Source organism: Scyliorhinus torazame, chromosome 2 (genome assembly GCF_047496885.1).
Source record: "Scyliorhinus torazame isolate Kashiwa2021f chromosome 2, sScyTor2.1, whole genome shotgun sequence".
Lineage (NCBI taxonomy): Eukaryota > Metazoa > Chordata > Chondrichthyes > Carcharhiniformes > Scyliorhinidae > Scyliorhinus > Scyliorhinus torazame.
The window spans coordinates 111285780-111309610 of NC_092708.1; the positions used below are offsets into that span (position 1 = coordinate 111285780).

A 23831-nucleotide genomic window follows, 5' to 3' on the forward strand; every position below is an offset into this window, starting at 1 on the left:
TCCTCTGCTATTTGTGATTTTCATTAATGACTTGGATGAGGGAGTTGAAGGGTGGGTCAGTAAATTTGCAGACGATACGAAGATTGGTGGAGTTGTGGATAGTAAGGAGGGCTGTTGTCAGCTGCAAAGAGACATAGATAGGATGCAGAGCTGGGCTGAGAAGTGGCAGATGGAGTTTAACCCTGAAAAGTGTGAGGTTGTCCATTTTGGAAGGACAAATATGAATGCGGAATACAGGGTTAACGGTAGAGTTCTTGGCAATGTGGAGGAGCAGAGAGATCTTGGGGTCTATGTTCATACATCTTTGAAAGTTGCCACTCAAGTGGATAGAGCTGTGAAGAAGGCCTATGGTGTGCTCGCGTTCATTAACAGAGGGATTGAATTTAAGAGCCGTGAGGTGATGATGCAGCTGTACAAAACTTTGGTAAGGCCACATTTGGAGTACTGTGTACAGTTCTGGTCACCACATTTTAGGAAGGATGTGCAAGCTTTGGAAAAGGTGCAAAGAAGATTTACCAGGATGTTACCTGGAATGGAGAGTAGGTCTTACGAGGAAAGGTTGAGGGTGCTAGGCCTTTTCTCATTAGAACGGAGAAGGATGAGGGGCGACTTGATAGAGGTTTATAAGATGATCAGGGGAATAGATAAAGTAGACAGTCAGAGACTTTTTCCCCGGGTGGAACAAACCATTACAAGGGGACATAAATTTAAGGTGAAAGGTGGAAGATATAGGAGGGATATCAGAGGTAGGTTCTTTACCCAGAGAGTAGTGGGGGCATGGAATGCACTGCCTGTGGAAGTAGTTGAGTCGGAAACATTAGGGACCTTCAAGCAGCTACTGGATAGGTACATGGATTACGGTAAAATGATATAGTGTAGATTTATTTGTTCTTAAGGGCAGCACGGTAGCATTGTGGATAGCACAATTGCTTCACAGCTCCAGGGTCCCAGGTTCGATTCCGGCTTGGGTCACTGTCTGTGCGGAGTCTGCACGTCCTCCCAGTGTCTGCGTGGGTTTCCTCCGGGTGTTCCGGTTTCCTCCCACAGTCCAAAGATGTGCAGGGTAGGTGGATTGGCCATGATAAATTGCCCTTAGTGTCCAAAATTGCCCTTGGTGTTGGGTGGAGGTGTTGAGTTTGGGTAGGGTGCTCTTTCCAAGAGCTGGTGCAGACTTAGGGGGCCGAATGGCCTCCTTCTGCACTGTAAATTCAATGATAATCTATGATTAATCTAGGACAAAGGTTCGGCACAACATTGTGGGCCGAAGGGCCTGTTCTGTGCTGTATTTTCGATGTTCTATGTTCTGGCTGCCTCCCTCTTTCTAAGCTGCTGTGCAAGCATTCTCCTGGCCTGCTCTCCATGCTCATAGATCGCCCCCCTCGCCTTTCTCAGCTGCTCCACAGCCCTCCCGGTGGTTAACAAGCCGAACTCCGCTATTCCCTTAAAAGCCCTGCTTCTGGGGTCTCCGCATACCTCCTATCGATCTGTAGTATCTCCTTTACCAGTTGGTCCATCTCTGCCCTGTCCACCTTCTCAATATGGGCCCATATCGAGATCAGCTCCCCTCTGACCACCGCCTTCAGTGCTTCCCAGACCACTGCTGCTGAAATTTCCCCCGTGTTGTTGACCTGCAGGTAGTTCTGAATACATTTCCTCAGCCGCTCGCACACTCCTTTAGTCAGCCAGAAGTCCCACATCTAACCTCCATTGTGGGCGCTGGTTACTGTCTTTACTAACCTGCAGGTCAATCCAGTGTGGAGCATAGTCTGAGATTATGATCGTCGAGTACCCAGTGTCCACCACCCCTGCCAGTAAGGCCCTCCTCAAAATAAAGAAATCAATCTGGGAGTACAGTTTATGCACGCGAGTAGAAGGAGAACTCCTTCACCCTCGGCTGCCCAAATCTCCATGGATCCACCCCGCCATCTGCTCCATGAGCCCTTTTAGTTCCTTTGCCATTGCTGGCACCCTGCCCGCTTTTGGCCAGGGTCAATAACTGTGTTGAAGTCCCCTCCCATGACCAACCTGTACGAGTACAGATCCGGTATCTTCTCCAGCATCCTCTTTATAAACTCCACATCATCCCAATTTGGCGCATACACATTTACTAATACCACCTGCACCCCCTCCAGTTTTCCACTGCCCATGATGTACCGACCTCCCACATCAGAGACTATTCTCAGCAAGTCTGGCAGCATCTGTAGGGAGAGAAAAGAGCGAACGTTTCGAGTCCGATAACTCTTTGTCAAAGCTAACAGACAGAGAAAGTGGGAAATATTTATACTGTGGAGTGAGAATGAAAGATGAGTCATAGCCACAGAAACCCAGGTAAACCGGGTGCTAATGGCCATAGAAACCAAGGGGAAAGAGTGCTAATGGCAGTGCTAATGGACAGTTTCCCTGGGTTTCTGTGGCTATGACTCATCTTTCATTCTCACTCCACAGTATAAATATTTCCCACTTTCTCTGTCTGTTAGCTTTGACAAAGAGGCATCAGACTCTAAACGTTAGCTCTTTTCTCTCCCTACAGATGCTGCCAGACTTGCTGAGATTTTCCAGCATTTTCTCTTTTGTTTCAGATTCCAGCATCCGCAGTAATTTGCTTTTAACCAAGACTATTCTACCCGTTTCAAACACCACCCGCTTATTGATCAGGATCACGACCCCTCTAGTCGAGTCTAGTCCCAAGTGAAAGATCTGACTGACCCAGCCTTTCCTCAATCTAATCTGGTCAGTTACTCTAAGGTGCGTCTCTGCAACATTACCATGTCCGCCTTCAGTCCCCTAAGATGCGCGAACACACGTGCCCTCTTGACCAGCACATTTAACCCTCGAACATTCCAGGTGATCAGCCTAGTTGGGGGCTCATTGCCCCCTCCCCTTTCAGCGATCAGCCATCCCCTTTTTGGGGCCCACCTCTAGCCCATGCTCCGCACCTCCACCGGTCCGCCCCCAGGCAGCCTCCGCCCCCAACTTCTTCTCTGTCCCTTCGCCCAAGGCCCTTCCTCGTCAGCAGAACATTTACCCACCCCCTCCCCCCTAATAACAACACTCTGTAACCCAACCCCTTTAATAAATCGAACATATGCACACACCCCACTGCGCTTCCGTGAGCTAGCCCACCCAGCTAGCTTGGTGGCCCCCATCCCTGGCGCCGGATAGTCTCCCACCTATTGTTCCCTCCCCACCCTCTCCCCGCTCATACAAACATACTCCAACATCAAACAATCCTCGCAATTGACCGACAGAAAAACACCAAGATCTAAACAAGCACACTTCCATCCCGCAATAGTGCAAATGAAAACTTTAACTTACTCAGCTCGACCGCTGGTCCCAAATCAATGCAAAACGCATTACAGCAATTTCCACAAAATGAAAAATGAGAAACTTTTTTTTAAAAAAAAGAACAGAAAAACAAAACAAAAGAACAAACAAGAACATTGCAGCAAAGTTCAAAAGTTCTCAACGCACCACCAGTCCTTTCCTTTTTGCGAAGTCCATCGCGTCCTCAGGCCACTCAAAATAAAAGTGCTGTTCCTTGTGCGTGACCCAGAGATGGGCCGGATACAACAGTCCGAACTTCACCTTTTTCTTAAAAAAGGACCAACCTAATCTGGTTGAAGCCTGCTCTTCTCCTGGCCACCTCCACACTCAGGTCTTGGTAAACCCACAGGACACTGTTGTCCCACTTTACAGTTCAGTGTCGCGTGGCCCATTGTAGAATGCGGTCCTTATCCAAGTACCTGTAGAATCGCACCACCATTGCCCTCGGGGGGGGGGGGGGGGTCTCCCATTCACGGCTTCCTCACAAGCGCTCTGTGAGCCCTGTCCACCTCCAAGCGTCAGGAGAATGTCCCCATCCCCCAGCAGCTTTTCAAACATACCCGCTAGGTATACCCCAGCGTCCGCTCCTTCGGACCCCTCCGGGAGCCCAACGATTCTCAAGTTCTGCCGGCGGGACCTATTCTCTAGGTCCTCCACCTTCTCCAGGAGCCTTTTCAGCTCGTCTCTCAACATCCCCACCTCCAACACCGCAGTTTGATGTTCCTCCTGCTCTTCCAGCGCCTTCTCTACTTTCTGGATCTCCCGATCTTGGGCGTCCAATCTAAGCTCCAGCCGCTCAATTGACTCTTATCGGGTCCAAGCTGTCCCGTTTCTGCTTCGCCTTCCTGAATAACTTGCATCAGCTGCTCCGTTGACCGCTGGGTCGACAAACCAGAGGTCCGGTCCTCCGCCATGCTGTCTCCTGCTGCAGCTTCAGCCCAAGCCTTCTCGGTCTTTCTGTTTCTACCTTTATGAGCACTTCTAGTCCTTCTCTCCATGCACCGATGTGGGAATTCAGTACACAATTGCCTCGGTCATCAATTTTACAATTAAAGTCCGGTAGAAAATCGGGGGAATAGGTCCAAAAGTCCAACCAGAGCAGGAGCCACCAAATGTGTGACCTGCCCCTTCATAGCCGCCACCGGAAGTCCATGCACATGGGATATTAACAAACATTGTGAAGTTTCATTAGTAGAATGACCAATTAATCACTTTTGCACCAGTTCCATAGGCTGCCCATTTTTGGCTGCTGGTATCAACTTGGCTTTCTGGATAAGAAGTCACAAATTGGCATAGGACCAATGCTAGGGGTTAGGGAGATAAGGAGTTTGAGTGTTGCTTGGTGTTGGTGGATATGTGATTGGCTTGGAGAGTGTTGCATGCAGCAATCCTAGGCAACTGTAAAATTACATTGGTTCATGCCCTTTGATTGGGTTGTTCCTCATTTCTTGGTTGCACTTCGCCTCCTGATCTGTAGCCACCCAGTGCGGAGGGGAGTGGATAGATCGGAGGACCTCTGTTAGCCTGGCGCTGGCTAAGGTGAGCATAAACAGGCCCAGGCAGTAGGCAGTTGAGGAGAGGGTCAGTTGAGAGAGAGAGGGGGGGGGGGGTCATTCGACTAAACTGCTAACTCTTTCCTAGTTGAATTAGCAGGTCCCTGGAAAGAGTGTCTACCGGTATGCTGGAGGTCTTACGCAACCGGTGGGTGCCACATGGATTGCAGTGAATCATGAGCCCTGGTAACAGAGGTTTCCTTTCTAGTTGTGACCCTTTAAGGGTTGTTAATTAGTTAATTTGTTTATCTGGTTGCAGTTTACTCAATGGGGTATAAAGAGACACTGAGTGCAACATCACCCTGGGAAATTTAATTTTAGATAATAAGCTATAATAATGTGGAAGTACCCCTTACGATCAAGTATATAAAGCGAATCACAGCAGTGTGGGTAGCCAGTGCTAAATTGGTAATGTTATCCAACTCCTCCTGGGATTATTCTGCAAATAATATGCATGCCTAAAGGTGTGTTCTCACTGCTGCACAATGTTGCATAGAATACAGTAAGCCACAAAATAATTTTGGATCCGCTGGCAGGAGTGTCTCCAGTTCTGTTCAGGCCCTTGAACACCAAGTATACAGATTGCACTCATGATGTATCTGGTTATCAATGACAGACCTTATTGGTCATGTTTCGCATGGATGTCAACAGCCACATTTGAAGGGGGTTATCTCTTGGAAATCATCTCCAAAGTCTGTTTTCCCTTCCAAAGATGTCAGTAAGTTTGGACTACCACAGGATGAATCATAGCCGGTGCAAAAATCATTTATAATTACATAACCAGCTATATATTGGAGTAAAGTCCGTTTGATTAACACATACACCTGGTTGATCTTTAAGATTGTCACATGTGCAACTGATGACATCTTGCACTTCTGGGAAGTTAAACTAGCCAGAGGTTCAAATTAAAGTGTCCACTGATTGTAACTGGCATTTTCACAAGTGAAACTGCCATATATGGTTAGCCCTGGCAAACGACTGATCGGTGTGGACTATAGATCTTGGCTTTGTCAATTAGAGCCCAGAGGCAAAAATGGTTGAGTAGTGGTGACTTTATCTACCCAATTCATAAATGGTGTATAATTTCCACCCAACAAAATTTCCATTATTAGTTTCCACCCAACCGAATTTTAGTTCTAATGTGCATCACCTCCAAATTGCTTGGTTTGTGTTTTCTATAACAACTCACCAGTCTCTTTTTGCACATGTGTAGCACAGGAAATAGAACCATTTTTCTTGACTTCCTTTTTGGTGTTTTCTCCTTTGCTTGATGTCACTTTTTCTTTTGTAACATTTGTCTTTCTTGATTTCAGAGGAGAAACCTTTGGATCTAGGTTTGCATAGAACAGTATTAGTACTCAATGTGCAAATTTTGTCATTGCATTGCCAGATTGAAAGAGGTGCATTACATTTCTGGTCACAGCAAGAAAACAGAGGAAACTTTAAAAAAAAACATAAACTTGAATCTCCATTCCGTTTTCACTAGTTTTAGGGCTCTGACCTTATTACAATTAAAATTTCATGCACAGTTTACTTTGTTTCTGGATAACCTACAGTTCTGTGATTTTAGACTGGTCTCCTAATTGTATTACTGGTTTCTTTCATTTATAGTCTACTTTGCTGACTCTGGAGCTTTTTACTTGTTTTGGTATATTCATGCATTTTTATTTCTCTCTTCACCCAGCACCTTTCATCTCAAAAGAAATCATTTTTCAAACGTATTCAAAATAATGGATCTAGTGTTTATGATACCACTGTTAGTTTCTCATGCAAATGAGAACTTAAAAATCAATGTTGGCATATTTCCAAATGATATAGTTCGAGCATGAGAAATAAATTATGACATACCTGTGGTTTCATTTTTCAAGATATCCTGCAATAATGCTGCACATCGATCAAGGCCATTATGAATATTTGTAACCTTTGGAAAAATTGACAATTCATGCTTGAATGCTATCAGGTAGTATAATAATGTTATTTTATAACTAAAACCAGAAAAAAAAAATCAACTACTATCTATCTTTATACCTGGTCCTCAGAATCAGTGGAATACAGGGAGTAACCAGACTCTACAGAGTTTATTGAAGCTTTTGCACCTGCAATCCTAGCAAGAAAAAAACAAAATTGAATCAATAAAACCTTTGCTTTCCATGTTAATTGTATAGTCAACTGGTTTACCGGTTATCCTGCAGCTAATTGATAGTACTAATTATTAAAAAGGATGACGCAAATTCAACAGAATACAGCTTGTCCTTATCATGAAAATTGCCAAATTTGAATGCTAAGAGAAATGTATTTGAAAAAAACTGTATATAATTGTTGTACACAGCAAGAAACAAATGGTTTTCAATCTTCCATAATTCCTCAAATTATGAAAATAAAGTAAATTCCAATTTTAAAAAAGCATACAAACCTCAAATACTAATTTCAGCCACTGTTGTATTTTTGAAAGCTTGGCACAGAAAAAGTCAACAGCTCCCGAAAAGACATGCATTGCACCAATTATTCAAACTGTAATTATTAGATACATCGTCCTAAACAATCAATACATTCTTAGCCAATAGCTGCTGCAATTTCCTCCCCCCCCCCACAAAAGAATCTTATTACATTTTAGATAAAATATGTCAAATAAATGTAATCTTAATTGAATACGCAGTATACATATAAAGTTAATAACTCAATATAGCATTAAAAAATGAGATCCTACCTCTTTTTTCCATTCCATTGCTTGGAAGAACCTACTAACCTTCCTGAAGACAGTGCCTAGCAAGAGAATTAGACCATTTTCATGCATCAATAAAATAAATTCAGAAAAAAGTTGACAATTTCTAATGATTAGAATGTGGGCAAACACAAATCACTTTGACCCCATGACATTTAAATGAATTTGTGCAAGTCTTACATTTTAGCATGTACTTATGTCATAATTGTAGAAATGATTTTTGTGTTAACATTTATAATACGAAGCCCTGTGTCAAACTTTTACCATCACACTAGATTTTAGAGCTACCAAGTAATTACTGGAGATCGTGCGAATGTATAAAGTATGTGAAACCTCCAGAGACTAAAAATTTAAATTTGAAACAAAAGAAATAATAAGGATATTTCACAATAACGATTCAATGTGTCCACTGTATTTTCATTAAAAACTTTTTACTGGAACTCATAATAGATGCAACTATAAGCTGAAGGTAGGCCCTACACCTTATTGAAACTCAAGAATACAGAGAGGCCTAGAAAGACTGGACTTGTGGATGTTTCTACTACGAGATACTAGAACCAGAGGGCATAGCCTCAGACTGAAGGGATGATCCTTTAAAATGGAGATGGCTGAAGAAAGGTGAGTGAATGTGTGGAACTCATTGCCACAGATGGATGTGGAGGCCCAAGTCACAGGAGTGTCAATAAGTTCTTGATTATACGGGGGATCAGGGATTACGGGGAGAAGGGGGATGAGTGGAGAAGACTCAATGGGCTGAGTGGCCTAATTCTGCTCCTATATCTTATGGTCCACATGCGAGTGTGCAATATTTCAGTATACACAAACTAAAGTAGCATTAAGGAGCCATAGTTTTCAAAGGTTTTGTTCAATTTCCAGAAATATTATTGCCTGTTAGTTCCTTCACAAGAGTTCAGGAATATTAGATCATGAACTCAGTTTTCTTTTTGGGTGGCATCTGTTGGTGATGATTCAACTTCTCGCCATATACCTCCTGGAGATCAATGGTTCAACTTATGTCTGTGGACCAGTTAAGATCTCAGGGATCATCTGCCAGTCCTAACCCACCCATTTTAATTTGTCACTGCATAGATTAATGGGAACTTTTGTAAACAATAAATATTTTGTTGCCTCTTCACCTCAATTATAATGAATTTACATGCATTTTTGTTTTATTGACAAAGTAAGTTCTGGATTTATGCAAAGGTATAGACATTACAATCATTAATACTGTAGGAGAACATGTTTATTTGAAACATTCAAGCGTGTATTCAAATCTGGACTGTAATCCAGAGACTCTGGGGTCTTGGGTTTGAATCCCACGAGGCAGATGGTGAAATCTGAATTCAATAAATATCTGGAATTAAAAGTCTGATTTTGACCAAAAAGTCCATTGCCGATTGTTGTAAAAATCATCAAGGGTGGCAGCACAGTAGCGCAGTGGTTAGCACTGCTGCCTCACAGCGTCAAGGACCCAGGGTCAATCCCGGCACCGGGTCACTGCCCATGTGGAGTTTGCACATTCTCCAGTGTCTGCATGGGTCCCAACCCCACAACCCAAAGATGTGCAAGGTAGGTGGACATGGGTCAGTATAAACCAAAGATGTGCAGGGTAGGTGGACCCATGACAGTGTTCTTGTGGAGTTTGCATATTCTCCCCATCTCTGCATGGGTAGGTGTGCTGAGTGGGTAGGTGGATTGGCCACACTAAAATGTCTCCTTAATAAAGCATTCTGGTTTGCTAATGTCACTTCAGGGAAGGAAATCTGGCACCCTCACCTGGTCTGGCCTGCATTCGACTCCAGACCCACACAGCGAAGTGGTTGACTCTCAACTGCCCTCCTCTGAAATGGCCGAGTGAGCCACTCAGTTCAAGGACAATTAGGGATGAGCAACAAATGCTAACCCAAAGAGAATCCCACATCCCAAGAATGAATAAAAAAGCCACAACGTTTTGGAACTATTTTAAAATCAAAATCAACAACTAACATAAACCGTGCTTATGAAAGCACAGTTTTGTTGCTAACATTTATGACATTTCATACCATGTACATGTCCATGCTGTAAACATATAGGAGTCTATCAAATACCTTCATCACCTGACCTGTGATTCCAGTTGTAAAGCAAACTATTGTCGACGTGCGAACACCACACCACACCATACCCACACCTCCTCCCCCCAACCCAGAGGGCACCAAAATCCCACCCTGCCCCACATGCGGGTACCCATACCGGCCACCATGGCACAGTGCCCTGGCCACTGTGGCCACCCACTGGGCTGCACGTGTCGGACTGTCTAACACTGTCGTCTCCTGTGTTCTCTTCCCCTCTCCACCCACAGAAGTAGAAAACAGGAGGGGGTTTGCTGGACTTGCGGCCCCTCACCATGGCTGGGCAGAGGACCCTAGACCCAGAGGAAAGGAAAGGGAGGTCGCAGAGGTGGGGCTCTGCCACCGGCAAGGAAGTGAAAACCCACTTATTTGCAGTTCCCCATGATAAGTGTGACAACCCCAGGAGATAACTGCTGTCCAGACAGGTCTTGGGCTTCTGGAACAGACAACCTATAGTGGAGATGCAATCACACAGCCAGTGACTACGAGGGGTTGTCGGCGAGCATCCAGCAGAGTTCCACCCAGGCCAACATCACACGGGTGGCATTGCCCCCCAATGCCACCTGTATGATGTTGGCCTGGGTGGAACTCTGCTGGGGGGAGCGGCGAAGGTCGAGGCTATGGATCAGCATGTCCAAGGCAGTCTGTTTAGGTGCTGGCCGACGCCCAGGACAGAGTTGCCGTCTCACAGGCAACCGTGTGCCAGAGCCACCTGGACTTGCGTGGCCTAGTCACAACAGGCCATGTCTGGGAACATCGGCAGCATTTCCCAAGCACTGGCCGACATGGCACAGACCCAGAGGGAATGGCCCAGTCCCAGAGGAAGATGGTCCAGTCTGTGAGAGTGCGGACCCTGGTCAAGACCAGAGCTTCAAGGGACAGCTCCACTTGCACCCCCATCCCATGGAGTAGTCAGAGGGAGGTGATGGAGCCCACGCCAGTGAGGTGCCGGAATGCTGCAGCACCTCGTACTTGGTCGCTGCAGAAGACACCTGCCACCGGAGACCCAGGTCACAGTGCTGGAATCACAGCTGGCCACCTCCACTTCTGCTGTACCGTCCGGGGAACCGCCTGGGCATAGCACAGGGTCTGTAAGGCCAGAAAGTTAGACATCAAAGAACAAGAACAAAGAACTGTACCCATGATGTGGAGATGCCGGCGTTGGACTGGGGTGAGCACAGTACGAAGTCTTACAACACCAGGTTAAAGTCCAACAGGTTTGTTTCAATGTCACTAGCTTTCGGAGCGCTGCTCCTTCCTTCACCCGAGGAAGGAGCAGCGCTCCGAAAGCTAGTGACATCGAAACAAACCTGTTGGACTTTAACCTGGTGTTGTAAGACTTCGTACAAAGAACTGTACAGCACAGGAACAGGCCCTTCGGCCCTCCAAGCCCGTGACGACCATGCTGCCCGACTAAACTACAATCTTCTACACTTCCTGGGTCCGTATCCCTCTATTCCCATCCTATTCATGTATTTGTCAAGATGCCCCTTAAATGTCACTATCGTCCCTGCTTCCACCACCTCCTCCGGTAGAGAGTTCCAGGCACCCACTACCCTCTGCGTACAAAACTTGCCTCGTACATCTACTCTAAACCTTGCCCCTCTCACCTTAAACCTATGCCCCCTAGTAATTGACCCCTCTACCCCGGGGAAAAGCCTCTGACTATCCAATCTGTCTATGCCCCTCATAATTTTGTCTATGCCCCTCATAATTTTGTAGACCTCTATCAGGTCTCCCCTCAACCTCCTTCGTTCCAGTGAGAACAAACTGAGTTTATTCAACCGCTCCTCATAGCTAATGCCCTCCATACCAGGCAACATTCTGGTAAATCTCTTCTGCACCCTCTCTAAAGCCTCCACATCCTTCTGTTAGTGTGGCGACCAGAATTGAACACTATACTCCAAGTGTGGCCTAACTAAGGTTCTATACAGCTGCAACATGACTTGCCAATTCTTATACTCAATGCCCCGGCCAATGAAGGCAAGCATGCTGTATGCCTTCTTGACTACCTTCTCCACCTGTGTTGCTCCTTTCAGTGACCTGTGGACCTGTACTCCTAGATCTCTGAGTATTCATTTAGTACCTCGCCCATTTCCTCTGGCTCCACACATAGATTCCCTTGCCTATCCTTCAGTGGGCCAACCCTTTCCCTGGCTACCCTCTTGCTTTTTATGTACGTGTAAAAAGCTTTGGGATTTTCCTTAACCCTATTTGCCAATGACTTTTCGTGACCCCTTCTAGCCCACCTGACTCCTTGCTTAAGTTCCTTCCTACTTTCCTTATATTCCACACAGGCTTAGTCTGTTCCCAGCCTTGTAGCCCTGACAAATGCCTCCTTTTTCTTTTTGACGAGGCCTACAATATCTCTCGTTATCCAAGGTTCCCGAAAATTGCCGTATTTATCCTTCTTCCTCACAGGAACATGCCGGTCCTGAATTCCTTTCAACTGACACTTGAAAGCCTCCCACATGTCAGATGTTAATTTGCCCTCAAACATCCGCCCCCAATCTATGTTCTTCAGTTCCCGCATAATATTGTTATAATTAGCCTTCCCCCAATTTAGCACATTCATCTTAGGACCACTCTTATCCTTGTCCACCAGTACTTTAAAACTTACTGAATTGTGGTCACTGTTACTGAAATGCTCCCCTACTGAAACATCTACCACCTGGCCGGGCTCATTCCCCAAAAGCAGGTCCAGTACCGCCCCCTCCCTAGTTGGACTGTCCACATTGTTTCAAGAAGCCCTCCTGGATGCTCCTTACAAACTCCGCCCCGTCTAAGCCCCTGGCACTAAGTGAGTCCCAGTCAATATTGGGGAAGTTGAAGTCTCCCATCCCCACAACCCGGTTGTTTTTACTCTTTTCCAAAATCTGTCTACCTATCTGCTCCTCTATCTCCCACTGGCTGTTGGGAGGCCTGTAGTAAACCCCCAACATTGTGACTGCACCCTTCTTATTCCTGATCTCTACCCATATAGCTTCACTGCCCTCTGAGGTGTCCTCCCACAGTACAGCTGTGATATTCTCCCTAACCAGTAGCGCATCTCCACCACCCCTTTTACATCCCCCTCTATCCCGCCTGAAACATCTAAATCCTGGAATGTTTAGCTGCCAATCCTGCCCTTCCCTCAACCAGGTCTCTGTAATAGCAACAACATCATAGTTCCAAGTACTAATCCAAGCTCTAAGTTCATCTGCCTTACCCGTAATACTTCTTGCATTAAAACATATGCACTTCAGGCCACCAGACCCGCTGTGTTCAGCAACTTCTCCCTGTCTGCTCTGCCTCAGAACCCTACTGTCCCTATTCCCTAGTTCTCCCTCAATGCTCTAACCTTCTGACCTATTGCTCCCGTGCCCACCCCCCTGCCATACTAGTTTAAACCCTCCTGTGTGAGACTAGCAAACCTCGCGGCCAGGATATTTATGCCTCTCCAGTTTAGATGCAGCCCGTCCTTATATCGGTCACACCTGCCCCGGAAGAGCTCCCAGTGGTCCAGATAACAGAAACACTCCCTCCTACACCAGCTGTTTAGCCACGTGTTTAGGTGCTCTATCTTCCTATTTCTAGCCTCACTGGCACGTGGCACAGGGAGTAATCCCGAGATTACAACCCTCGAGGTCCTGTCTTTTAACTTTCTGCCTAGCTCCCTGAACTCCTGCTGCAGGACCTCATGCCCCTTCCTGCCTATGTCGTTCGTACCAATATGTACAACGACCTCTGCCTGTTTGCCCGCCCCCTTCAGGATGCCCTCTACCCGTTCGGAGACATCCTGGACCCTGGCACCAGGGAGGCAACATACCATCCTGGAGTCTCTTTCACGTCCACAGAAGCGCCTATCTGTGCCCCCGACTATAGAGTCCCCTATTACTCTTGCTCTTCTGCGCTTTGACCCTCCCTTCTGAACATCAGAGCCAGCCATGGTGCCACTGCTCTGGCTGCTGCTGTTTCCTCCCCCCTCCCCCCCCCCCCCCCCCCCCCCCCCGACAGTATCGAATCAGTTGAGTTGGCCTTGGTGCAGGGCCACAGTTTAGTTATAGAGGCTAAGGCACTAACCTGCCTCAGTGCTGTCTGATGGATGGGCTGGTCTAGGCTCGCCAGGGGGTGGGGGGGGAGAATGGGTGAACCCTGTGGGTATCCTGGGCTCCACACCAAATCACCGCTCGATCACACTCCTGGTCGCTGCAGGAATGAGATCAAGTGGTGATTTGGCCTCCTTGGCATTTCCTCCGCCTGTTGGGCAGCTCACTCTCCATGGGCGGCTGCCACCTGTCCCTCTGCGGCACGCTCAGCTGCTGCAGCTTCTTCCTCGAGCAGCACCTGACCGTACAGCCCAGGGCATTCCCCAGGGCTGCAGCGACCATCAGGAAGGCTATCATTGCTGGTTGAATTCCAATGTCCACCATCTGCAGGGTTGAAAGGCCGTGCGTAACCCCATGCCCAACTGCTACATGGTGGCCCGATTGGCACTGCAGGCTCTTACCCCACATGTTGTGCCGCGCCCCAATCCCACCCCCTCCACCCCAACGACACCATGGGAGCCTCTGACCCTGGCGCCTGTCCCTGATGCCAGGGTACAGTCGACTGGCACTGCCCCAAGGGGTATATACACCGCAGCCTCCGTAGGCATTGTGGGTGTTGCCCTGGGTGGGCAGCAGCCAGGTGGGGAGGGGGAGGTGCGGATTGTGGGCACCCATATGGCTGGTGTCACTGCAAAACCAGAAGCCAAAGTGGCTGTGGTAATGGCAGTCCATGCCTGGCACTACCCCATCCGAGGGGGGGGGGGGGGGGGGGGGGGGCGCGTGTGCCAGCTGCTCAGCCTGTCCACCCGCACCCCCCCCCCCTCCTCCCCCCATGGGCCCTGGCAGCGACCTCCACCCCAGCCAGGGTCCAGTCCGGCATCCCATAGTTGCTCTTCTTCGTCTCATCACGATTTTAAAAAAACACAATTGAAGCACGCGGTCAGGAACCCGGCCCATCGGAGGAGCAAATTGATTTATTATTGTCACATGTATTAGTATACAGTGAAAAGTACTGTTTCTTACATGCTGTACAAACAATGCATACCGTACATAGGGAAGGAAGGAGAGACTGCAGAATATAATGTTACAGTTATAGCAAGGTGTAGAGAAAAGAGCAACTTAATACGAGGTAGGTCTATTCAAAAGTCAAAGCTGACATGCCAAATTTCCTTTGTCTTCTGAGAAAGTAGAGTTGTTGGTGGGCTTTCTTAACTATAGTGTCGGCATTGGGGACCAAGACAGGTTGTTGGTGATCTATACACCTAAAAACATGAAGCTCTCGACCCGTTCTACTTCGTTCCCATTGATGTAGACAGGGGTATTTTCTCCACTACGCTTCCTGAAGTCGATGACAATCTCCTTCGTTTTGTTGACATTGAGAGAGATATTATTGTCGTCGCACCAGTTCACCAGATTCTCTATCTCATTCCTATACTTTGTCTCGTCATTGTTTGAAATCCGACCCACTACGGTGATGTCATCAGCAAATTTGACAATCGAGTTGGAGGAGAATTTGGCCACACAGTCATAGGTGTATAAGGAGTATAGTAGGGGGCGGAGGACACAGCCTTGTGGGGCACCGGTGTGGAGGATAATCATGGAGGAGGTGTTGTGCGCATCTTTACTGATTGTAGCCTGTGGGTTAGAAAGTTCAGGATCCATTCGCAGAGGGAGGAGCAGAGGCCAAGGCCACGGAGTTTGGAGATGAGTTTCATAGGAATGGTGTTGTTGAAGGCGGAGCTGTAGTTGATAAATAAGAGTCTGACATAGGTGTCTTTGTTATCTAGGTGTTCCAGGGTAGAGTGCAGGGCCATGGAGATGGCGTCTGCTGTGGACCTGTTGCAGCGGTAGGCGAACTGTAGTGGATCAAGGCAATCCGGAAGTTAATTTGTGCCAGGACTAACCTTTCGAAGCATGATGATGGATGTCAGAGCACTGGACGATAGTCATTAAGGCACGCTGCTTGACTTTTTTTTGGTACAGGGATGATGGACATCTTCTTGAAGCAGATAGGGACCTCAGATTGTTGTAAAGAGAGGTTGAAGATGTCTGTGAATACCTCCGCCAGCTGACCTGCGCAAGACCAGAGTGCTTGTCTGGGTACCCCATCCGGGCCAGTGGCTTTCCGTGGGTTGACCTTCAAGAAGGCTGCTCTGACGTCTGCAGTGGTGATCTCCGATACAAGTTCATCTGTGGCTTCTGGGGTGGAGGGCTCGCTCTTGCTGACCTCTTGCTCAAAGCAGGCATAGAATGCGTTGAGCTCATCAGGGAGAGGTGCTTTGGAGCCGATGATTTTACATGCCTTCATCTTGTAGCCCGTTATGTCTTGCAGACGTTGCCATAGACGGCGGGGATCAGTGTGGCTAGCCTGGGACTCGAGCTTGGTCCGGTACTGTCTTTTGGCTTCTTTGATAGATTTCTTTAGATCATATCTGGCTTTCTTGTAGAGGTCAGGGTCGCCTGACTTGAACGACTCAGACCTAGATTTCAGCAAGCAGTGGATAGCCCTGTTCATCCAGGATTTCCGGTTGGGAAACACGCGGATTTGCTTCTTTGGCACACAATCTTCTACACACTTACTAATGAAGTCAGTTACTGTAGTGGCGTACTCGTTCAGGCTGCTCGCAGAGTTTCTAAATACTGACCAGTCCACTGACTCTAAGTAGTCCCGTAGGAGATCATCCGATTCCTCAGACCAACAATGCACGACTTTCTGTGACGGATTCTCCCGCTTCAGTTTTTGCTTATAAGCCGTGAGCAGGAGCACAGCCTTGTGGTCAGATTTGCCAAAGTGTGGGCAGGCGATAGAGGGGTAGGCATGTTTGATATTTGTGTAGCAGTGGTCCAGGATGTTTGGGCCTCTGGTGGAACAGGTGACGTGTTGGTGGTAACTTGGTAGTATGCTCTTGAGCTTGACCTGATTGAAGTCCCCAGCTACAATGAACAAGGCCTCGGGATGTTTTGTTTCAAGGCTATTTGTGGTGATGAATATTTCGTCCAGTGCGATTTTCACATTTGCATGGGGTGGGATGTAAATTGCCGTCAGGATAATGCAGCTGAACTCCCGCAGAAGTTAGAAGTGGCAGCATTTTAGCATCAGGTATTCTAGGTGCGGGGAGCAGAAACTCGCCAGTGTTGCTACATCTAGGCACCAGGAGGCCCTGGAGAATCCCAGGTCAGACCTGCTAACGATATGCAAATTGTATTTACTGCACGCGCGTTCCAGTACGCATTGCCCCCTCTGTCGAGGTGATGGAGAATCACGATCTGGCATCAAATCAGTAGCTGCCGATTTTGGCGTTGGAACTTTTTCTCTGCCCAATCGCATTTCTGGCGTCAGCAAACGGAGAATCCTTTCCAAGGTCTCTGCAAAAGCAAAATATAGTTGTAGAAACCCTTCCTATGGGTTTATACAATTTTACTGGTCAAGAAATATTAAATGGGGAATTATCAATGTCCTTTCAACTTTAATTCAAATTAACAGGCCAAGTTGAATTCAGAGATGGAATTCTACCCCAGAGAATAGTAGAGGCAGTGAAGACTCAAAATTTATCAGGGGTGTGCAAAAATGTAGAGAGTTTGAGGTCACAATCAAATCAGCCATATTAGTAAATAACAGAGCAGGTTCAAAGGAGCAGAATGGCCTACTCCCAATTGAATAGTTTCAAAATTCATCAAGAACATTTGAAAAATACCTGTTGTTGACCACAATTAACAACCCAAAAATAAAAAATACACAAGGAAACATGCAAATTTTGAAATTATTTTTTATAGGCATTGGCTGGGACAGCATTTATTGTCCCTCCTGATTCTTATTGAACTCAGAATGAACCGGGTGCCCAAAGGATTACCAATGCTGGATGACTTAGAGGGGAGCTTTTTAAGTGGTTGTGCTCCCATGCATCTGCTGCCCATGGCATTCTAATTAGGACATAGAACATACGAAGGAGGCCATTCAGCCCATCAAGTCTGTACCGACCCTTTAAGCCCTCACTTCCACCCTATCCCCATAACCCAATAACCCCTCCTAACCTTTTTGGTCACGAAGGGCAATTTAGCATGGCCAATCCACCTAACCTGCAAGTCTTTGGACTGTGGGAGGAAACCGGAGCACCCGGAGGAAACCCATGCAGACACTGGGAGAACGTGCAGACTCCGCACAGACAGTGACCCAGTGGGGAATCGAACCTGGGACCCTGGTGCTGTGTAGCCACAGTGCTATCCACTTGTGCTACCGTGCTGCCCTATATGGTAGATGTCATGGGTTTCAAAAGTCCTGCCCAAGGAGCCTTGGTGAGTTGTTGCAGTGCATTGCATAGTAGCATCTAAACATCGATGGAGGAGGGAGTGAAGGGTGTCAATCAAGCAAACTGTTTTGTCCTGGATGGTGTCAAGCTTCTGGAGTGTTGATGGAGCTGCACTCATCCAGGCAAGTACACAGAGGACTCCATCACACTCCCGTGTGCCTTGTAGATGGGGGACAGGCTTTGGAGAGTCAGAAGGGGAGACACAATCAGGTGCAAGCCATTAGATAAGAAAATTAATCTTCACAACATCTGGGATGTTCCAAAGCATTTCTCAGTTATGAATTTACTTTGAAAATGTGGTCAATATTGTAATACGGGCAAACATAACAGTAATCGGTTTTAACAAAGAAGGTGGGGTTTCTTTGGAGGTGTTGGTCCGATCTACCCCCAAAACTTCTAGGCCCAGCAGCGCTGCCTGCTGCCTGTCGGGGCCGCCACCAGCTGCCGCGCCACCCGGCATGTGGAACCAATGGGGCCGCCATCTTGGACATCATCGCCGCTGCCACCCGCCACCCATGGGAGCCGCCATCTTGGACGCCACTGTCACCCACCACGTGCGACTCATGGGGGCCGCCATCTTGGGACCACTCCGCAGCCTCCCGGCTCACCCGACCGGACGCTGGCCGCCGCTACCTCCGACCGGCCTACCAACCACCTTCCGAAGCTCGCCTCCATCACGTTTGACCAGTCCCGGCCACACCACCTCGCGAAGTCTACGATGACCATCCGGATCAACGGGCACGAGACGGCCTGTCTTTTCAACTCCAGGAGCACAGACAGCTTCATTCACCCATTAACCCAGATACGGCAAGGCGCTGCTCCCTCCCAATCTTACCAGTGACCCAGAAAATCTCCCTGGCTTCCGGATCCCATGCAGTAGAAATCCGGGGGGGGGGGGGGGGGGGGGGGGGTACAGTGTCCCGACCCTCACTGTACAAGGCGTAGAGTACACTAAATTCAAACTCTACGTCCTTCCCCATCTCATCTCTGCCCTATTACTGGGGCTCGACTTCCAGTGCCACCTCCAAAACCTTACTTTAAAGTTCGGTGGACCACTGCCCCCCCTCACCGTTTGTAGCCTCGCGACACTTAAGGTCACCCCACCCTCGCTCTTCGCAAATCTTACCCCGGACTGTAAGCCCCTTGCTACTAGGAGCAGACGAAGAGTGCCCGGGGCAGGGCCTTTATCAGGTCGGAAGACCAGCAACTCCTGCGAGAGGGGATCGAGGCTAGTACCAGCCTCAAGTAGTGGTCGTCAAGACTAGGGAGAAGCACCGGATGGTCATCGATTACAGTCAGACCATCAACCGGTACACACAGCTTGATGCGTATCCCCTCTCCCATATATCTGACATGGTCAACCAGATTGCGCAGTATCGAGTCTTCTCCACAGTTGACTTGAGGTCCGCATACCACCAGCTCACTATCCGCCCGGAGGGCCGCCAATACACTCCTCCGAGGCAGATGGCCGCCTCTACCACTTCCTCAGGGTGCCCTTCGGCGTCACCAATGGGGTCTCAGTCTTCCAAAGAGAAACGGACCGAACGGTTGACCATTAAGGCTGCGGGCCACGTTCCCGTACTTAAGACAATGTCACCATCTGCGGCCATGACCAGCAAGACCATGACGAAAACCTCCGGCACTTCCTCCACACCACTAAACTCCTGAACCTCACCGATAAAGAAAAATGCGTTTCCCGCACAACCCGCCTAGCCATCCTTGGCTACGTCGTGGAACACGGAGTCCTAGGGCCCAACCCCGACCACATGCGCCCCCTCCTGGAACTCCCCCACGGCCCTGAAGAGATGCCTGTGGTTCATCTCGTACTATGCTAGGTAGGTCCCCAATTATGCGGACAAGGCCCGTCGACTGATCAAATCCACCATTTTTCCCCTGACGACTGAGGCCCGACTGGCCTTCAATCCCATCAAGGCAGATATTGCCGAAGCCGCGAGGCACGCTGTGGACGAGTCCATCCTATTCCAAGTGGAGAGCGATGCGTCGGACTTTGCTCTGGCAGCTACCCTCAACAAAGCGGGAAGGATCGTGGCTCTCTTCTCCCGTACCCTCCATGCCTCCGAAATTCGACCCTACTCCGTCGAAAAGGAAGCCCAAGCCATCGTAGAAACTGTGCGACATTGGAGGCATTACCTAGCCGGCAGATGATTCACTCTCCTCACTGACCAACGGTCGGTTGCCTTCATGTTCATAGTCCAATGTCGGCATCTCCACATAGTTGGTGAGCACAGTAAGAAGTCTTACAACACCAGGTTAAAGTCCAACAGGTTTATTTCAAACACAAGCTTTCGGAGCACTGCTCCTTCCTCAGGTCTGAGGAAGTCGACCTGAGGAAGGAGCAGTGCTCCGAAAGCTAGTGTTTGAAACAAACCTGTTGGACTTTAACCTGGTGTTGTAAGACTTCTTACTGTATTCATGTTAAATAACACACAGCGGGGCAAGATCAAGAATGAAAAGATACGGAGGTGGAGGATCGAGCTCTCCACCTCCAACTATGATATCTTGTATCGACCTGGGAAGCTCAATGAGCCCCCAGATGCCCTATCCCACGGTACATGTGCCAGCACACAAGTAGACCGACTCTGGGCCCTCCACAGTGACCTCTGTCACCCGGGGCTCACCTATTTTTTTTCCACTTCTTCAAGGCTCGCAACCTGCCTTACTCCATCGAGGAGGTCAGGTCCGTGACCAGGGACTGCCAGGTCTGCACGGGGTGCAAGCCGCACTTCTATCAGCCAGACAGAGCACACCTGGTAATGGAGTTTTGCCACTTTGAGCGCCACGGCATCGATTTCAAAGGGCCCCTCCCCTCCACTGACCGTAATGTGTACTCCCTCAACATTGTTGACGAGTACTCTATTCCCCTTCGCCATCCCGTGCCCCGACATGACTTCTGCCACCGTCATCAAGGCCCTGCACAGTCTTTTCACCCTGTTCGGGTTCCCCGCCTACATCCATAATGATCGGGGATCCTCCTTCATGAGCGACGAGTTGCGTCAGTTCCTGCTCAGCAAGGGAATAGCCTCCAGCAGGACGGCCAGCTACAACCCCCGGTGAAACGGACAGGCGGAGAGGGAGAACGAGACGGTCTGGAAGGCCGTCCTCCTGGCCTTACGGTCTAGGAGCCTCCCAGTCTCCCGCTGGCAGGAGGTCCTCTCCGATGTGCTCCACTCCATCCGGTCGCTCCTGTGTACAACCATCAACGAGACTCCTCACGAGCATATGTTTGCTTTTCCCAGGAAATCCACCTCCGGGGTCTCGCTCCAGTCCTGGCTGGCAGTCCCAGGGCCCATCCTCCTCCGGAAGCATGTGAGAAGCCATAAATCTGACCCCCTCGTCGCGAAGGTCCTGCTCCTCCATGCAAACCCACAATATGCCTACGTGGCACATCAGGACAGGAGACAGGACAGTCTCCCTTCAGGATTTGGCACCTACAGGCTCCCCAGCGACCATCATCACCACCACCACCAACCCTACACAGTCTTTCCCCACCCACCTCACGAACTAGCACCCGCAGGCCCACCGGCGACCAGCACCACCACCTCCACCGATGCAACAACCGGGTGAAGAAGAGGACAACACGCTCCCAGACGCGCAGGTCTTGACACCGGTGCCCACACCACAGCCGGGACTGAGGAGATCACGGCAGAAGGGCAAGGCCCCTGACAGACTTGACCTTTAAGACCACTTCACCCCTGCCAGACTCTTTTTAAACAGGGGGTGAATGTGGTAGACCACAGTATTGCATTGTGTTGTGTTGTACATGCCTAGGCTTGTCCTGGCTGTCTCCGCCTGTGGTTCCTCCCTTCGGGCTTATATTAAAGGCATGATGTGGAGATGTTGGGGGACGAATGTAATGCGACATGAATCCCAGGTCCCGGTTGAGGCCGCACTTGTGTACGGAACTTGGCTATAAGCTTCAGCTCGGCGATTCTGCGTTGTCGCACGTTCTGAAGGCCGCCTTGGAGAACGCTTACCCAGAGATCAGAGGCTGAATGCCCTTGACTGAAGTGTTCCCCGACTGGAAGGGAACATTCCTGCCTGGTGATTGTCGCGCGATGTCCGTTCATTCGTTGTCGCAGCATCTGCATAGTCTCACCAATGTACCACGCTTCGGGACATCCTTTCCTGCAGCGTATGAGGTAGACAACATTGGCAGAGTCACACGAGTATGTACTGCGTACCTGGTGGGTGGCGTTCTCACGTGTAATGGTGGTATCCATGTCGATGATCTGGCACGTCTTGCAGAGATTGCCATGGCAGGGTTGTGTGGTGTCATGGTCACTGTTCTGAAGGCTGGGTAGTTTGCTGCAAACAATGGTTTGTTTGAGGTTGCGCAGTTGTTTGAACGCAAGTAGTGGCAAGACGTTCATCTTCATCGATGACGTGTTGAAGGCTGTGAAGTTGTCGTAGTTTCTCCACGCCGGGAAAGTACTGGACGACAAAGGGTATTCTGTCGGTTGTGTCCCATGTTTGTCTTCGGAGGAGGTCGGTGCAGGTTTTTGCTGTGGCGCGATGGAACTGTCGATTGATGTGTCGAGTGCCATATCCCGTTCGTACGAGGGCATCTTTCAACGTCTGTAGATGTCTGTTACGCTCCTCCTCGTCTGAGCAGATCCTGTGTGTACGGAGAGCTTGTCCATAGGGGATGGCTTCTTTAATTTGTTTAGGGTGGAAGCTGGAGAAGTGGAGCACTGAGAGGTTATCCATGGGTTTGCGGTAAAGCGAAGTGCTGAGGTGACCGTTCTTGATGGAGACGAGTGTGTCCAAGAATGGAACTGATTTTGGAGAGTAGTCCATGGCGAGTCGGATGGTTGGATGGAACTTATTGATGTCATCGTGTAGTCGTTTCAGTGATTCTTCGCCGTGGGTCCAAAGGCGACTAGTCTCCGCCTCCGACCCAGTTCGGGACCAGAGGCCAGGAGGCTTGCTGTTTAATGTATTAAAGCCTCAGTTAATCACTTGTAGTGTGTTTATTGATGACATATCACAACACAAGCTAGTTTTGCAAATTTTCACCTATGATCCAGAGAATCCGATCAGCAGCCATTCGCAGTAATACATGGGATTTAAATGGCAAAAGTTGTGCATAATAAACTAGAACATTACAATCACTATTTTAGAAATCAGGCCGTTAGCTCTAACAAATGGATTCTCAGTACGGCTTACCTTGGAAGCCCTGGCTGTTTTCATCCTCACTGTTGTCTCCCGATTACGTCCGACAGGCATTTTCGTGCCGCTTTATACGCCAGGGATGAACGGATGTGCAATCAAGCCAAGGTTTTCTTTGAACGACATCTCACAGCAACAAGACTATTCAAACACGCCGCCCGGCTTTCCCGTCTACCCATAGGACGTATGCAAACACAAGCTTGCAGCTGCATCAGTCCACAACACACGAATGAAGTGTAATTAGTAAATGACCTGTTCAGCAAAGCACCACTACCAGAGACGATTCCTGCTCCCTCGATTATACACTACAACGACATCTTGACTATTATCAACGTCGCCAGCTGTCAGCGGCATTTAAACGGAATTTCCGCCTTCGACGGAAGGAGTGATTGGCCGCGCGGTGGATTGACCCGCCTCTAATTGGAATACTGCTTTGTGAGTGGCGATAGATGCTGCCAATCAGGATCTCGGCGCCCTATCAGATGGGTCAGAATTTCGAAGGCAGGGCGGTTGGTGGCGCGGGCCCGGCCGTTAGCTGGCGCTGCCGGCGAGGGCAATTCGCGGGAAAGGACGCGTTTAGCCCGCTGTTCGTATCGAGC

At 48.8% G+C, this 23831-nt stretch overlaps 1 protein-coding gene across 5 annotated transcripts in view; it reads right to left on the minus strand.

Annotated features, from left to right (window-relative positions):
* The window catches only part of ccdc14 (coiled-coil domain containing 14), a 104890-nt gene extending 81313 nt beyond the window's left edge, over nucleotides 1–23577 (minus strand). For 4 of the 5 annotated variants that reach the window (XM_072475581.1, XM_072475587.1, XM_072475594.1 and 1 more), the window contains exons 1-5: nucleotides 23230–23577; nucleotides 7585–7640; nucleotides 6906–6981; nucleotides 6726–6798; nucleotides 6067–6207 (exon numbers count right to left, since the gene is read on the minus strand). In XM_072475581.1, the coding sequence (XP_072331682.1) occupies nucleotides 6067–6207; nucleotides 6726–6798; nucleotides 6906–6981; nucleotides 7585–7640; nucleotides 23230–23289 (406 nt within the window). In that variant the 5' untranslated portion in view covers nucleotides 23290–23577. Of the gene's footprint in view, nucleotides 1–6066; nucleotides 6208–6725; nucleotides 6799–6905; nucleotides 6982–7584; nucleotides 7641–23229 lie in introns of those variants that run through there. The other variant, XM_072475602.1, reaches the window with a different exon arrangement.
* Between the last annotated feature and the right edge of the window lie 254 nt (nucleotides 23578–23831).